The 17,210-nt window shown below is 36.3% G+C and overlaps 1 protein-coding gene across 9 annotated transcripts in view; it reads right to left on the bottom strand.

Annotated features, from left to right (window-relative positions):
• Nucleotides 1-17,210, bottom strand: part of LCLAT1 (lysocardiolipin acyltransferase 1) — a 236,819-nt gene that overhangs the window by 91,823 nt on the left and 127,786 nt on the right. For 8 of the 9 annotated variants that reach the window (XM_023217292.2, XM_023217295.1, XM_023217299.1 and 5 more), the window contains 2 exons: nucleotides 6,168-6,314; nucleotides 336-452 (listed from right to left, as the gene is read on the bottom strand). In XM_023217292.2, the coding sequence (XP_023073060.1) occupies nucleotides 336-452; nucleotides 6,168-6,314 (264 nt within the window). Of the gene's footprint in view, nucleotides 1-335; nucleotides 453-6,167; nucleotides 6,315-15,207; nucleotides 15,365-17,210 lie in introns of all 9 variants that reach the window. The other variant, XM_023217300.2, reaches the window with a different exon arrangement.

Raw genomic sequence — 17,210 nt, 5'->3', positions numbered from 1 at the left:
ATACATACATACATACATACATATACACACACACACACACATATGCACATATACACATATGCTATATGTGTGTGTATATATATAAAAGTATGTAACATAGAGTTATGTCTGTTCCAAAAAAGGGGAAAGAATTTTTTACAGAGATCTCTTTTATATCTCTCAAGAATACACGGCAAAACATTTTAGTACATAGGTCAACTTGGAATAAAAATACAGTATCTCATTTCTTGAGATAAAGTATTAAAAAATCTTTTATGAACTCTAAAGGGCTATATATAAAGCTTAGCAATTTTTGCCACTTTCATTAAAAAGTACATTTTGAAATGGGTGCTTACCTTCTCTTAGACGGTCTACCACAAAAGTAAAGCCTGTAGTTCTTGGATGTAAAACATATTCATATTTCTGAAGTCCATTCTTTTCAGCAAATGCATTACTTCGAGCCTTGCTGTTTTCTAAACAAAACAATGGACCATTATGAATCATAAACTAAAGGAAAATAAATGAGGTAAGGAAAGAAGTACAAAATTTTTTGATAAAAATAGCAGTTAGTTATTCTATAAGGACTGAATACTGAGTCAAATGAGAAGATACAAACATTGCAGATGATCCGTTATCAAGATCCCAGACCTACTTATGTAACCAGACCCAGGTTTGGCTATTTGCTGCTCGAAAGGCCAAGTTTGGTGGGAGTGAAAGAAGGTTTTAAACAGAGAGCCAGCAAACTGAGAAGATAGGGAACTAGTGTTCTAAAGTCCCATCTTCAGTTTTAAAATTTATCATAGTGTTTTTAAAAGGAAACTTGCTATGGGAGATGTGTGGATGGCACAGGGTCTGTGTGTCTTGTTCTGATGGCTATCTCGGGTAACTGGCCATCCAGAGGTCCACTTGGCATTACTTGACTTCAGCCTGGTGGTAGTGGACTAATTGTTCACAACTCCCCCTAAGTGGGAGGATTCCACAGGGCCTCCATGCCTGGTTTGTTTCAAAATTAGCTCTGGAATTTCTAAGTAAGCATATAGTAGATAAGCATACATGGTGCAAGGAAGTGTCTAGTGGAAAAAGAAGGAAAACAGAGTTTCAAAATACATTTCGAGGCTATATTCTAAGACTAAAGAAAAAAAGTGTTAAAATGCATTTCAAAGCTGAGATGCTCGGTTATACTTACTAGAATTTTAAAAAATTATAACAAAGGCATAAACAGATTTTTATACATTTTCTGAAATTCATATTCAAATATTTTAATTTCTTTAAAAGATTTCATAAAAGTCAATATTCTATGAAAATTAAAATGCTAATAAACTAAAATTTTTGTCAAACAATCCCTATATAAGAAAATTGAAATATTAAAATATAAAATGCTAATAAAACAAAACTAAGACACTAACAAAATATAATGACCTAGACATCCAGAAGAAATAACTAGCAATCAAATATATCGGATCAACATTCTTTAAAACCCAATAATTTAAGCCTTCCATGTAAACTGAAGTATCTGCCTTGCTCAGGCACAGAGTATGCTAATATTACTAACCCAAACCACTCCATAACGGAATGGGCACATGATTAGCACATCATGTACAAACATCTGAACATGGTTTGGCTGAATATAGTTACAGAGTCAAGTACATGTTCCAGTTGTTGGCAAAACCTTCTTTTTCCATTCCATGAGGTAACTTTACAAGTTCCAAGAAGAACCAAACCCATTATTCAGCAAATACATTTGGAAAAAGTAAAGTGTTCAGAAATTTGGCCTCAACTGCTGGGAGAGATCATGAAATACTTTCTGATGACAGCAGATATTAGAACCCGCAATCCTCAGCTACATTCCGAAATTTATAAACTATTATTCCCAGTTACAAGAAAAATACCTATACTGACACAACTTTACTAGGAGTGAATTTAAGATCACTGAATCCTCAAAGTCTCCAAAAACCATAGATGCCTTCCATAACACTGAAATATTCAAAGAACACTCCTATAGAAGGTGTTACATCATTTCATGATAGAGGAATCGAGCCAGGCAAGTCAAAAGTAAAACCCCTACACATGAAGAGTAGTAAGTTCCTCTCTATTCATTTGAGGATATCCTGGGCATGGGGCTACAAAACAATATTTATATTATAGACAGCTGACAGGACCTTAAATGGGATTCGGAATCCCAGAGACACCACAAAGATGAGTAGTAACTACCCTTTAGTTTGGTCTTTCAGTTTATAAAACTCTGGGGATTCTGAAAGCAAAACTGAACTGTTGTAGAATGTGAGTACAAGTATAAACAGCTCTAAAACAAATAGTCACAATGTGGGAAGGTAAAAATGATCAGAAATGCAGAGAGATTAGAGATGCAGAGTTTTCCATCTACCCCCTAGTTCATCTACCCATCCCCAGACTCCGTTATTGCTAATAGGTACACTAGCATCCCACTTTCTGACCAGAGCCTGTCTTGTCACGTTTCTCCCTGTAACTATCCCACTCCTGCACTCCTTCCACCCATGGGACTACTAGCAGCTGTTCTCAAACCAGCTGGGCATGTTCCCACCTCAGGATCTGTGCAGTTGCTGTTCCTCCCTTCACCCAGAATGCCTTTCACCCATACAGCTGCATGGTTTTCTGCTTTGTTCATTTAGTCCCTACCTAAATAGAAACTTTAAATAGAGAGGCTTTCCCTAACCATCTTGAATAAAACAGCACCCTACACTCCCTCTATGACTCTCTATCTCCTTATCCTGCCTTATTTTTCCGCATAGCACTTAGGACTGACATATTTTTATTAACTTATTAGTTTATCACCTGTCTTTCCTCATAGAACGTAAACTTCATGATAGTAGGGATAAAGATCCAGGCACTCATATATGAATTAAAAAGAATAAGTTGTATGTATATAGTAGGTGTTAAGTTATATGCAATAATATAATTGTTAGAATCCTTCCAAATCAGGGAAATGGAACTCAAAATCATCATATACTAATTGTGATGACTAATTTTATATGTCAACTTGAATAGGCCATGATACTCAGGTATCTCGTCAAATATTATTCTAGATGTTTCTGGGAAGGTGTTTTTTAGAAGAGACTAATATTTAAATTAGTAGACTGAGTACAGCAGATGACCCTCCACAATGGGAGTGGGCCCCATCAAATCAGGTGAATGAAGGCCTTAACAGAAAAAGACAGAGGTGCCCTCCTCTCCTCAACAAGGAAGAAAGAATTCTGCCTCTAGACTGCCTTTGGCCTTGAATTTCAACTGCTTCCTGGGATCTCCACTCTGCTGCCCTACCCTATAGATCGTGGACTTACCAAGCTTCCACAACTGTAAGAGCCAATTCCTTAAAATAAATCTCAACCTCTTTCTATATATATACATCCTACTGGTTCTCCTTCTCTAGAGAACCCTAACTAATATGCCAATACATGTGACCAAATGATTCAAAAGAAATGGACCAACATTAAAATAGTGTTCACTTATGGGCAGTGGGATTATAGCAAGTTTTGTGCACACTTCTATGTTTCCAAATTTTCCCTAATTAACATATATTGCTTCCATTAAAAGGTTATAACCAACAATAAAATATGAAGATAGAATATATGTAAAGTTAGATTTAAATGCACTAATTTAAATATACATGCCAGCTAGATTCAGAACTTAAATTATAAAACAGTCTGACTGGATTGAAAAACCCAGTTTAAGGTTAGTATGGTAGTAACTAAACACCTTTTAATTAACAGATACTTTTTCCAAACTGGAGATATTTTGTTAGCCTATTTTTAAAAATGATTTTTTTTAACCAGCTCAATAAAATTATCTGTATTATACTGTTAAAAAAATATTTAAAAGCTTCAGGATCAGTCTGTTTTTTCTCCTTGGCAAAGTCTAGCTTTAAAGGTAAATATCATTTGCATTTAAAATATATATGCAACTACATCATGTAATGGTGAGCACTCTGGACTCCAAAATTATGTCACTATATGTAGAGTTCATCACCTATAAAAAGAAACCTAAGAACAAATATAGAATGAAAAAAGTTTTACATATACATTTTATGACTCTGAAGGTCTAATGTATGAACATATTAACATTAACGTAGCAGTAACATATGACCTTTCTTTCATTAGTTTTTGTTTACCAAATAACTTTCAAAGTTGGCATTCTTTGATGTACATTTTCGCATTCACAAATATAAATCTATCATTTCAGTAAATGGCTTTCTATACTCAAATAAAGCTGATATTTCAATATCGAAATTTAGGTATTATACATTCTAAATATTATAAAATTTAAATATGGCCACCTATCCCTTATAATTTCCTAATGATAATTTAGTTCTAGAAATCAACTTACAACTTACAAGAATATATTTTCAAGCTTCAACAAGCAGCCATCATTATCCTCAGTATTATCCTCTGTGATACAACCACTTTTAGAATCGCAACTGTAAAAATTTAAATATATACTGCACAGTTGGCATATATTTTAGAGATCTGACTAGTATATAAAAAGTGCCACCGTTCATTTAGCTCAGTTCCATCTGCAATAGATGTGTCAAAGATCTCTTAATTGCTACCTACAGTAAATCCTAAAATACCTTTATTTCCCTTAACAATCTATTATGGCTCAGTCACCTATTCACTTGCTTGAATATGTATGTAATGTCTATTTTTCATCTTGAACTCTCTTTTGTAATGAGTTCCATAAATTATTATGTCCACAGTGTGAACAGTACATTCATTTACCTGTTCTCCTCTCTTAAATTCTAAGGGTTGCCCTTCTTAGTCTATTATCAAAAATTTGGAAGTTCAGTTCATGTTCTATCTCTCCATACTACTTGAGATTTTCGACTTCAGTTCTCTCCTGCTTCAGCCTGTCTTGCCTTATACAGCAGAGCTGTAAGATCCACTGAATCCTTCTCAAATTCTGCTGTATTTTTCCTGAAGTTATCGGGACTATTAAAAGTAAATTTTGGTCTTCTGAGTCCAAAGATTCTACAGAGGTACTTTCTGTCTAAGCTATGCCCCCACTGCCACTCCTCCCAGTATCAACCAGAGCAGTTCTGCTTTTATCTGTCTTATCATCTAACATACTTGATAGAAGGCTTCACCTGCAAAAATAATCCATGGTTTAAAAAGTGTGAAAACTATTGATTTAGTAAGGATGACAGACAATGTTGAGTATTTTGTTTATAGTTTTTGTAAGACTTTCTTGAAATCCATTGGCAATTCCTAGCCTATACGATTTAAAAATCTGCTAGCCAGGTGTGGTGGTAGTATCTGGTGTAGGCCCAAATACTATAGGCTTGAGCCCAGGAGTTCAAGGCTGCAGTGAACCATGATCACGCCACTGCACTCCAGCCGAGGTGACAGACTCAAAGAAGAAGAAGGAAAAAAAAGAAGTTTAATATTTAGGAAGGCAGAAAAGTTATAAACATGTCTTCCTGTGTCCTCGCTACAACTCAATGATGGCTGAGTTTTCTTGAAGAAGGGCAAAGCTATTCCTGCTTGTAGCAAGGATAGGGCTTAAATATCAGGAGACGGGTAACCTGTTAATGTAAATCAACAATAACTGAAATTAGTTACTATCAGATCTTTTTCTTATGAGGAAGAAGCTGAGGAGTAGGAAGGGTTTAATGGATAAATACCTTAGAAGAGGATAAGAGAATATAAACAACAGGTAGGGGAAAAAAAAAAAAAAAACCCAGGTAGGGGAGGATAAACATTACCTAAAACATGATTTTAAAACTATGCTTACATAAGGATAAAAGCCTGATATTTTAAAATATATTCTGAGGCTTAAAATATAAAGTTCAAAGATGGCAAGTATGAATAATATGACCTCTTGGAGTTGCCTACTATAAATTAAGTGGGCTAGAAACCAAGAGTTCTGAGTCCTAACATGCTATCAATTAACCGAGTGACCTTAGGGATGAGCCATTAATTTTCTTGTTTTGATTTGTTTTGTTTTGAGATGAAGTCTCGCTATGTAGCTCAGGCTGGTCTCAAACTCCTGGACTCAATCCATCTTCCAGTCTCAACCTCCTGAGTAGCTAGGATTCCAGGCATGGACCACCACACCTGGAAGAGCCCTTATTCTTATTGGTGTTCGGTTACTTCTTCTGAGAAATGAGAAGTTTAGACTACATGATTTCTAACTGTGCCAAACCCAGGCTACCTTACCTGTGAGATCAGTCCCTTCTGGGAATATGAGGAGTTGAAGTGGTTCATGAATATCACAAAAGTAATCAATCATGTCTTCAAAATGGCTCTTGTCATCCTTCCATTTCCTATGAATGAAGATATAGGCAGCAGCCTGCATGGCCCAACCTAGAATCAATTTGACAAGTATTTACCTATAATTTTATTGCCAATATCCACATATTATTGACTACAATATTTCAGTTTTCTGGTTTTACTATAAATTATCATAAATGCTTCATGATATACCATAAATTCAGCACTGATCTTGGCTTAAATAACTAACATATATATATGAGAAGATCCTAAAAGAGATTTGGTAATCATGAGGTTTGCAAAATTCTCAAAATTATCTTTTCAAGCGAAAACTAGCTATTAAAATATTAAGGAAAGAATTTTTCCTTAGTATTTATCACTAACTTATCCAAAATTTTAACAATCCTAGCTAAACAGATATTTTAACCAAGATACCTACAGGAGATAAAAGAGTATGTGTTGACAACTTACAAAGCAGTAAGCAAAAGACTGTTGTCAAGTGTATAAGCATTCTCTTTAATATTTCCCTTCTGATACTACTCAAGTCTCTAAATCAACTGCTATTTTCAATGTTAGCCACTTTCTATTGCATTGAAAAGAAAAGGGAAATTGTGTAATGGTACTAAACACACTAATCAGAGTGTACACTGTGACTACATTCCTTTTCTCTAGGGCAAATCACCCTTGCTCTTTGAAGAGGGAGTCCTAGATGTGCCATGTTTAGATGACCAGCCATCTCCCCCTGGCCACAATGACCAGAATTACTACGGTAGATATCTAACTGAGGCAGCCAATCCAATAGTCTGTCCAATAGCCCACAAAGCATGAAGAGCTTGGGCAAACACAGTAAATACCTAGGCCAACCAAATGTTCCCCCTCAGAAATTTCACCTAGGACCACAGAGAAACCAGACAAGTTGGTAGCACACAGTCAAATGGACAGACCAAAGAGCAGAGGGGCTGAGGCAGGATAAAAATAGCATACAAGAGGCCACGTGCAGTGGCTCATGCCTGTAATCCCAGCACTTTGGGAGACCGAGGCAGGCGGATCACCTGAGGTCAGGAGTTCAAGACCAGCCTGGCCAACATGGTGAAATCCTATCTCTACTAAAAATACAAAAAATTAGCCAGGCGTGGTGGCAGGTGCCTGTAATCCCAGCTACTCAGGAGGCTGAGGCAGGAGAATCACTTGAACCCGGGAGGCAGAGATTGCAGTGAGCTGAGATTGCACCATTGCACTCTAGCCTGGGCAACAAGAGAGAAACTCCATCTCAAAAAGAATAAATAAAAGCATGCAAGAGTGAAGGGCAAAAGCTCCAGATGAGCCAAGCCCCCTAAAGCTGACTATGATTCATAACAAAAGATAGTTTTAATCTCCACAAGTCCTGGCCAGTCTACAGATCCACCTCTTGGATATCCCTGAGAATCCACCTCTCTTCCTGCCATGCAAGAATAGAGGAATAATAAACTCTCATTATTTCAGCTGGTGGTTCCTTGCAAGCAAAGAATGCAACTAAGACAATAGCTATCATCATTTGGTAAATACAGCAGTACCCTGAGAATACATAAAAATAATGTATTTACCAGTGATTAAATACACACATAGCCGGGCATGGTGGCTCATGCCTGTAATCCCAGCACTTTGAGAGGCCGATGAGATGGATCACTTGAGGTCAGGAGTTCAAGACCAGCCTGGCCAACATGGTGAAACCCCATCTCTACAAAAATACAAAAATTAGCCAGGCATGATGGCGGCTGCCTGGAATCCCAGCTACTCGGGAGGCTGAGTGGGGAGAACTGCATGAACCTAGGAGGCAGAGGTTGCAGTGAGCTGAGATCGCACCATTGCACTCCAGCCACACAACAACGTAGTTGGGCAATGGAGTAAGACTCCACGTCAAAATAAAAAATACACACACACACACACACACACACACACACACACACACACACACCCCACACTTTATTTGGTTTGGGTAAGTCCAAACTAGAATACTGTATTTTACATATATAAATAAGCATGTATTAAAAAGTTCACTTCAGTGTATAGGTCTTGCTGATAAGCATTCAGTTACTAGTCACTATAATGTCAGTCTCATCCACCAATATTGGACGTGACCCCACATTGCCTGCTCCCACACATCTGTCCTTCATTGAGGACACTTAGGCCCACAGAGCAGTGTGTGTAAGCAGTACAGCTCTGCAGTTAAACCACCACAAGCCAGCTGTTCACCCTTCAGACCCAAATATAAAATGGGCACAATGCAACACTATTTACCTGAGGGGGATTGATGTGAGAAACAAGTAAGATTATTTAGCACAGAGTGTTCAACAGGTAGGCACTATTGTTATAATTAACAAGTTACAATAATATCAAGAATATAGCATCAAGGATTGTAAAATGTAACAAACAGCAAAACCAAAATGTGCAGAAATAAACCGAATTACCTTGCAAGAGTCACATGAAAACAATTACTTAACTAGAAAGAGATGGAGAGATTACACAATGTTTTTGAACTCAACCAGTGATGCCAATGATCTTCAGTGAAAATCTCAATAGCGTGAGGGTGTGTGAGAATTTGGCTATTTGACAAAGCCAAAAACTAAATAAAGCTACAGATTATCTATAATAATAAAAAGGTGAGAATATTCAAGATAACTTTGCAATAGAATAATAAGCAAGAAAGACATGAACCATTAAACAAGTGTATTATGAAGCAACAATGATTAAGTTAAAAGTACATCTGCAAAAATAGGTGAATGGAAAAGAATGCAAGACTTAGATAAAAGTCCTTGAATATGTTAAGGATTTGGTACATAATAATGACAGAATTTCAGATGAGTGGGTAATGACTGAGTTGGTGTTTTTTAAACATTTTTATAGAGGTATAACTCACAGTGAAGTGTGCAGACAGTAAGTATATATAGGTATAGAGCTTAATAAATTGTCACATATACATATATGCCTGGCTGTCACCCAATTAAGATACTGAACATTTCTAAAATCCTCAGATGCTCCCACGTGTCCCATTCCCAGTCAATACTTCCCCTCCCAAAAGAAAACCACTACTCCAACTTCTAACACCATAAATCATATAAGTAGAATCACAGTATATATTCTTATGTATTTTGCTTCTTATGCTCAATAATTTTGTCTGTGAGATTCATCTATGTTGTGTGGCAGTATTTTCTTCTTTGCAATGCCAGTATTGATATAATTGCTGGTGTCAATTATATAAATATACCACTGTAGACCAATATACAGTTTATACTTTTTATGAAGATTCCTTGTCGATTAGGAATAAAGCTAATACAGATAATCTTGCACCTGTCTTTTGTTGAACATGAGCACCCAATTATGTTGAGTAGATAACCAGCAGTGAAACTGCTGCCTCATAGGGTTTATGTCTGTTCAGCTTCAGCGGATAGCACCAGTTCTTCAAAGTGATTATACCAATTGGCACTCCCACCGGAAATGTATGATCGTTCCAACGGCTCTATCTATATTTTCCCCAACACTTAATCTTAGGAGTTCTTCTCATTTTAGCCATTAGAATTCACGTGTAGTAGTTCTGATTTGCATTTCCTGTATAATAATGCTGAGCACCCTTATTTATTTATTTATTTATTTTTTCGAGATGAAGTCTCGCTCTGTCACCCAAGCTGGAGTGCAGTGGTGTGATCTCGGCTAACTGCAACCTCCATCTCCTGGGTTCAAGCAATTCTCCTGCCTCAGCCTCCCGAGTAGCTGGGACTACAGGCACCTGCCACCATGCCCGGCTAATTTTTGTATTTTTAGTAGAGACAGGGTTTCGCCATGTTGGCCAGGCTGGTCTCAAACTCCTGACCTCAGGTGATCCAACTCCTGGCCTCAGGTGATCCAGCCACCTCGGCCTCCCTAAGTGCTGGGATTACAGGCGTGAGCCACCATGCCTGGCCAACAGAGCACCTTTTCATATTCAAATTAGTGATTCAGATTTCTTCATTGTAAAGTACCTCTTCCAAACCTTTTTTTTTTAAATTGATATGTCTGTCTTTTTCTTAGTTTTTGGAATATGAAGTCCATCAGCTATAAACACAGACACACACATACACATATACAGAATATAAACATATAATCTTCTCCATGTACTTGGTGTTTTCTGTGTCCTGCTTAAGGACTCTTTGCCTATCCCAAACTCATTCATGTGTTTTTCTATTAGCTTTACTGTTTTAACTTTCACTAGTTTATGCTTGATCCATTTCAAATGAATTTTTGTGGATTATGTGAAGCAGAGGTTAAAAATTCTGTTTTCTGAATGGACATTCAATTGACCAGTGGCAATTATTTAAAAGGCCAAGAGATTATTAATTTAAATAAAACATTTTAAAAGCATTATAAAAGAAATACATGTACTGTAAAAAAAAAAAAAAGTCAAATAATACAAATGTAAGTAGACTAAAACATAAAAATACTCCTTTATCACTACTTCCCTCAATCGTGCTCTACCAATCATAATCTCTTATTTGTAATCATGATTAAAAATTTCATGTGGGCAGGGCATGGTGGCTCACGCCTGTAATCCCAGCACTTTGGGAGGCCAAGGCGGGTGGATCACCTGAGGTCAGGAGTTCGAGACCAGCCTGGCCAACATGGTAAAACCCTGTTTCTACTAAAAATATAAAAATTAGCCAGACGTGATGGTGCACGCCTGTAATCCCAGTTTCTCGGGAGGCTGAGGCAGGAGAATTGCTTGAACCTGGGAGGCAGAGGTTACAGTGAGCTGAGATTGTGCCATGGCACTCCAGCCTGGGCGACAAAAGTGAAACTTCATCTCAAAAAAAAAATTGATGTGAATTTTTCCACTCCTTGAAAATCTGTTACATATATGATTGGTGCTTTTAAAAAACATGTTAGTTCCAGTTAAGACTGGTTGTAAACACACACACACACACACACACACACAGGATCATACCTCCTACACTGTCCTACAATGTGTTTATTTCATTGACCATGTCTATAGGGAACTACTTCATTTTATAAATAACTGCATTGTATTCTCTAGTAGCAATTCTTAAACCAGTTTTCTCTTTTTAATTTTCCAAACTTGAATGAACTGAGTTTTGTGAAATTCAGTGGAGTTAGTACAAAAATAATCTCACAAATGGATGTGGTAACAATGTCACATTATTATAAGAGTTTCTAGGCCTAGCGCGGTGGCTCACGCCTGTAATCCCAGCACTTTGGGAGGCTGAGGCAGGCAGATCACGTGAGGTTGGGAGTTCGAGATCAGCCTGACCAACATAGAGAAACCTCGTCTCTACTAAAAATACAAAATTAGCCGGGCATGGTAGGGCATGCCTGTAATCCCAGCTATTCAGGAAGCTGAGGCAGGAGATCGCTTGAACCCAGGAGGTGGAGGTTGCAGTGAGCCGAGATTGGGCCACTGCACTCCAGCCTGGCCAACAAGAACAAAACTCTGTCTCAACAACAAAAAAAAAAGAGTTTCTAAATACTTACTCTAACTTACTCTGTTTCTGTTCTTATCTTATTGTGGAATTTAACAGTTTGCTGACTGGTATTGTTACACAAATCATACTTCAATAGCACTGCTCTATGGTAGACATACACCCTGATTGTCTAGTACCCTGCTATCATTCAGGCTACGTCCTGAGAATTTCTTCTCTTTATGATAAAAGTTTATGCTGTTCACATTTATTGGGATAACTTTCTTCTTTTCCTGATATCTCATTTTATGTTTCCTGTTTGTTATACTCCCTTGCAGTTTTTTGCTCCCCCTACCCTGGTCCATTTTTCTCCCATTTTCTGTCTTAATTGAAATTAATTTCCTTTGTTCCCTCCCTTTGTTCTCTAATGCGGAAAGGAGCAAGCTACAGCCCATGGACCAAATCTACTCTGCTGCCTGACTTTGTATATATGGCCCACAAGAAGAATGTTTTGTGATATGAAAAAATTACATGAAATTAAAATTTCAGTGTTTATTTATGAATAAAGTTTTATTGGCACTCAGCCATATCCATCTGTTTATGTATATTGCCTGTGGCTGCTTCATTGTTACAATGACAGAGGAAATAGGTACAACAGAGATAGTATGGACCACAACCTAAAATATTACCTAGTCCCTTACAAAATAGCTTTTGACCCCTATTGTAGTGGTTTGGAAATTGTATACCCTGTTTTCTTCTTTTAGAATTCGCCCTTTAAATATTTTCACCCTTCCATTTTTGACAAATGTATTTAAACATCTAATTCTATCAACGTTGGGTTAATAAATAATAACCCCCGAACAAAAAAGCATGCCCTCAATTCTATCACTAATTAGAGTTTAGTTAAAATTTAAATTTCTTAAAATAGTAATAATATTAAAAAGGATATGCTTTCTTCTTGCCTTTCTTTTAAGATTTGTAGACATCACCCAACAGCTGCAAAAAATACTATTTTACTGCAACAGCAATTATATAATAATTACTGTAAGTATTATTATAACTAACACATTCCTTAAACTTGACAGAAACATTTATTATTATTTAGATTTGACCATAAGTTTGCTGGCTTCTTTGCTCATCATTTCTTCTTGTTGCCTATGTCTGTCTTTCTCTTAAGCTCTCCTCAAAATAATTTATTTTTCAAAATGTTTGAGTCTTTGCATTACTGAAATGTATTTGTTTTGTTCTCAATTTTAGAGGCTAGTTTGGCTAAAAACAGAATTTTGCGGTTCCAAATCATTTTCTCCTCAGAATATCAAAGCTATTTTCTGTAGTGTTCTATCATTGAATATGGCTAGTAAGAAATCTAGCTATACGAATTTGTACAGATAACTAAGTTTTCCGAATTGGGTAATTTATTTATTTCTTCTGGAAGCTTTTATAATTTTCTCTTCACCCAGAGTTTTATAGAAATTCATTAGTGTTAGTCTAGGTATGGAACTTTTTTCATTAATTCTGCTCCACAGTTGGTAAACTCTTCCAATATTTGAGTCTTTCTTTAATATAGAAAACATTCCTTCCATTTAAGAAGATATATTTTTTTATCTTCATTCTCTCATATTTTCACCTGGAAATTCTGTTAGATGTTAAAACTTCTGGATCTCTCCTCTCATACTTTTCATTTCTTTGCCATTTGACAACTTTAAGGATAATCCCTTGGCTTGATCATCTAACTAATTTGTCAGCTAGCTATACCTGTTCTAATTTAGTTTATTTCAAAAATCATATTCTTAATCTTCAAGATTTGCAACTGGTCTTTTTCATAGCAGCTATTTTCAGGAACAAATTGTGTAATTATAATAAAAAGGTTTACTGTGTGCTTACTACATGTCTAATATTGTTCCAAGCATTTTTCACTAATTCAATTAATTCTCAAGACAACCTTATAAGTAAAATTATTATCTCTATTTTATGAATGAGGAAACTGAGAGACACTGAGGGCTAAAGACATGGTAAGTGGTAAAACCAGATTTTAAACACAGGCAGTCTGACCCCAAACTTGATGTTTTTAAATCACTGTACTAAACAGCCTCTCTGCATAGATACTTCAATCTTTCCACAGGTATTAATTACACATAGTTTAAATTATCCTGAGAGAATTATTTATTCATCAGAGATTAGATTTTCCAGTTTTTAGTACTAGATACTGTTTAACATTTTCCTTGAATGTTTACTAATTCTGCAGAGTCTCATACTTGTAAAGGATGTGCTAGACTGAACAATACTGACAGGTCGAATGTATTTCAGCATTCCAAGTGAGAAAAACTCTTGCTCCCCATGTGGGATGGAAGTGGTAGCAATACCCAAAAACTTTTCTAATATTTGTTCTATCTTCTAGAAACTCCAAGCCAATATTTCTAAATATTTTTTACTTCCTTTAGCTTAAATGTTTTTCTCTTTTTTTCCCCATAAAAAAAAAAAAATCACAGGAATACCTGGCAAGGGTTTTGGTTTTTTCCCATTTCATTGTTATCAGTGCAAATTTTATCCATGTTTAAAGTGTTACTCAGATTTTTCTTAATGTTGAGATCCTCAAAAATTACATTTTAATGACATTTATTTCATATTTCTATGAGCTCATGATAGTGCAACCTGTATCGTTAAAATTAGCATATATAATTTGTCTTTTTCATACTTTTCCACTGCGGGATATTCTGTCTTTAACCTGAATTTCTCAGACGAGGGCTGGGAGTCTGGCAGGTTTATAAAGATAGAATCTGTATATTCTGGCATAGCTCCACTACCGCTATCTTCTTTCTAAAACCTCATTTATGTTATCAGCATTGCCTTCTCAAAGCAGTTGTAAGTAATCCCTGGGCATACTCTATTGTCCAAACCTAGCTCATCATTTTAGAACCTAGTTTTGACTTACATTCCCTTTCACCAAGTTTTAGAGTTGCCTAGGGAGGAAAAAAAATAACTATTTACTTGAATGTGTATTTTGGCATTATGCATTCTTAATAAAAAGTAAGGCTTTTCACAACTTTTTCTTTCATTTCAGTGTAGATGAATATAATTTAGGGAGTAACGAAAACATCAGCACTACTCACCTAATGCACTAATAACTGAATCTCAACAATAGGGTAAAATTTATCACTGTTGTACTCATAGTAACTCACTATGGCATCTACTATGGCACTATGAATATGACACCAGAAGCAAAAATCAAGGCAGAAGAAAGATAGACAACTGCTCCTTCAACATTATTTTCAATCCTGAATAAAGGATGTGGACGCAACCAAGGAAATGCTACCCATAGTTCTCTATTAAATGAGAATGAACAATAGAACAGATGCAAATTTTATATAAACTTTTATCACAAAGATCACAAGAAAATACTGTATTTACTGAGTGTGGATCTGTCCATAATAATAGTAGTTATACAAATAAATCAGGGAATTAAGTAATAAGTAGTTATACTTTTCAGAATTTCAACTTTTATTAGGGTGCTAAATGCTGGATAGACAAAGTTAGGGAAGATCTATCTTTTCTGAACTCACATTACAAACTGGGTAATGCTCTCCACATCCCTCTTCTAAGATGATTAATTTCCACGAAGGCTTTTAAAAACTCTGATGAGAGATAATTTTATGACCTTTTTGCAGCAATAATCCTGTTGTAGTATGCCTGCATCGTTAGGTTTCAAATGTGACTGTGCTGAAAATACAAGATAGAAATCAAAGTATAAAATACGAGCAAGTAATAATTACATAATATTCTAACAAACTTAATTCTAAATATAATTTCAAACTTGAAACACCAAAAAGTGGAGAAAAATGGAGAAACCACTTGTACTACAAATTTCACTAGACTCCACAAACATAATCATATATACATGCAGACAGTAAAAATTCTTGCTTGACACTGAGGCTTCTTGGTTGTGATTACAATTTTGGGGTTCATGTTAACATGAGAGAGACCAAACTAATCTTTCATATTATGAGATTGGAAATTTGACCAATTTTCTTAATGAGTTATTATCTGAGATATTTCTTCCTGTTGCAAAACTGATTCCTAAGTACACTGCTAGATGTGCACACTAAGAGGACCTATAATCAAAGACATCCCAGTAGCGATTAACATATGGTAGGCAGAATCATCATCCCCCAAAAGATGTCCACATCTTAATTCCTGGAACTGTGAATGCACCATGTTATACAGCAAAGGAAAATTAAGAGTGCTAATCAGATGAATTTAACATAGTGAGATTAGCCTAGATTATTCTGGTGGGCCCAGTGTAATCATAAGTGTCATTAAAGGTGGGAGAGAAACCCCATAAATATATATATACCTACTATGTACCTATGAAAATTAAAAATAATTTTTTTTAAGTGGAAGAGGGAGGCACAAGATGACTTAGTACTGATGTGAGAAGGACTCAACCAGCCAATGCTGGCTTTGAAGACGGAAGAAGGGGCCACAAGCCAAGGAATGTAGGCATCCATTAGAAGCTAGAAAAGGCTAGGAAACAGATCCCATACCAATCCTACAGAAAGAAACCAGTCCTGCCAATGCCTTGATTTCAGCTCAGCAGAACCCACATCAAACCTCTAAAACTGTTATATAATAAATTTGTGTCCTTTAAACCACTCTATATTTGTAGTATAAGCAGCAATAGGAAACTAATAAAGAGCATAGTAAGTGCCTAGATTCTAGTTTCTCACATCATTCTTCAAAAAAAGGGATCTAGGGCTCCTTAGAGAAATGCTGAGTCTAGGGATGGGGCAAGGAAGAATACAAGATGAACCTGGAGAATTTAAAGTGCCAAAAAATTAGTAGTTAAAAGAAAAAAGATGGTAGTATGTCAAAAGGACACAAGAGCCAACCTTCAGGAACTCCCAGGCTGGGCGCAGTGGCTCATGCCTATAATCTCAGCACTTTGGGAAGCCAAGGCAGAGGAGGATGGCTTGAGCCCAGGAGTTCAAGACCAACCTGGGCAACACAGCGAGAGCCCCCACTTCTCTACAAAAAAAATAAAAAGTTGTTTTTTAAAATTTATTTTAAATTAGCCAGGCAAGGTGGCATGTACCTATAATCTCAGCTATTAAGGAGGCTGAGGCAGAAGGATTGCTTGAGCCTGAAGGATTGCTTGAGCCCAGGAGGTCAAGGATGCAGTGAGCTGTGAACGCACCACCGCACACGAGACTGGATGACAGAGCAAGACCTTGTCTCAAGAAAAGAAAACTCCCAATGGCCAAAGCTAGCCATTACTTTCAGTGGCAAAATAATGATAGTACCAGATTATAATCTAAAAAATAAAATAAATATCAATCAGTCCATATTGATATAATTAAATTGCTAATTAAATAAATGGGGAGTAGGGGCAAATTTTTTCCACAGAGGTATGAATAATATATATAAATACTCTATGCTCTAGGAGGTGGAGCTTCATTCCTTTCCCCCAACAGCCAGCCTTTGAGTGTGGGCTGTGCTTAGTGGATAGAGTATGTAAATGTAAAGGGGAAAACAGCATCTACACAGTAGAGAAACCTGACAGATACCA

The sequence above is a fragment of the Piliocolobus tephrosceles genome, chromosome 15, assembly GCF_002776525.5.
Source record: "Piliocolobus tephrosceles isolate RC106 chromosome 15, ASM277652v3, whole genome shotgun sequence".
Taxonomy (NCBI): domain Eukaryota; kingdom Metazoa; phylum Chordata; class Mammalia; order Primates; family Cercopithecidae; genus Piliocolobus; species Piliocolobus tephrosceles.
Note: the sequence above shows the minus strand (reverse complement) of the source record. Positions and strands in the feature narration are given on the sequence as shown.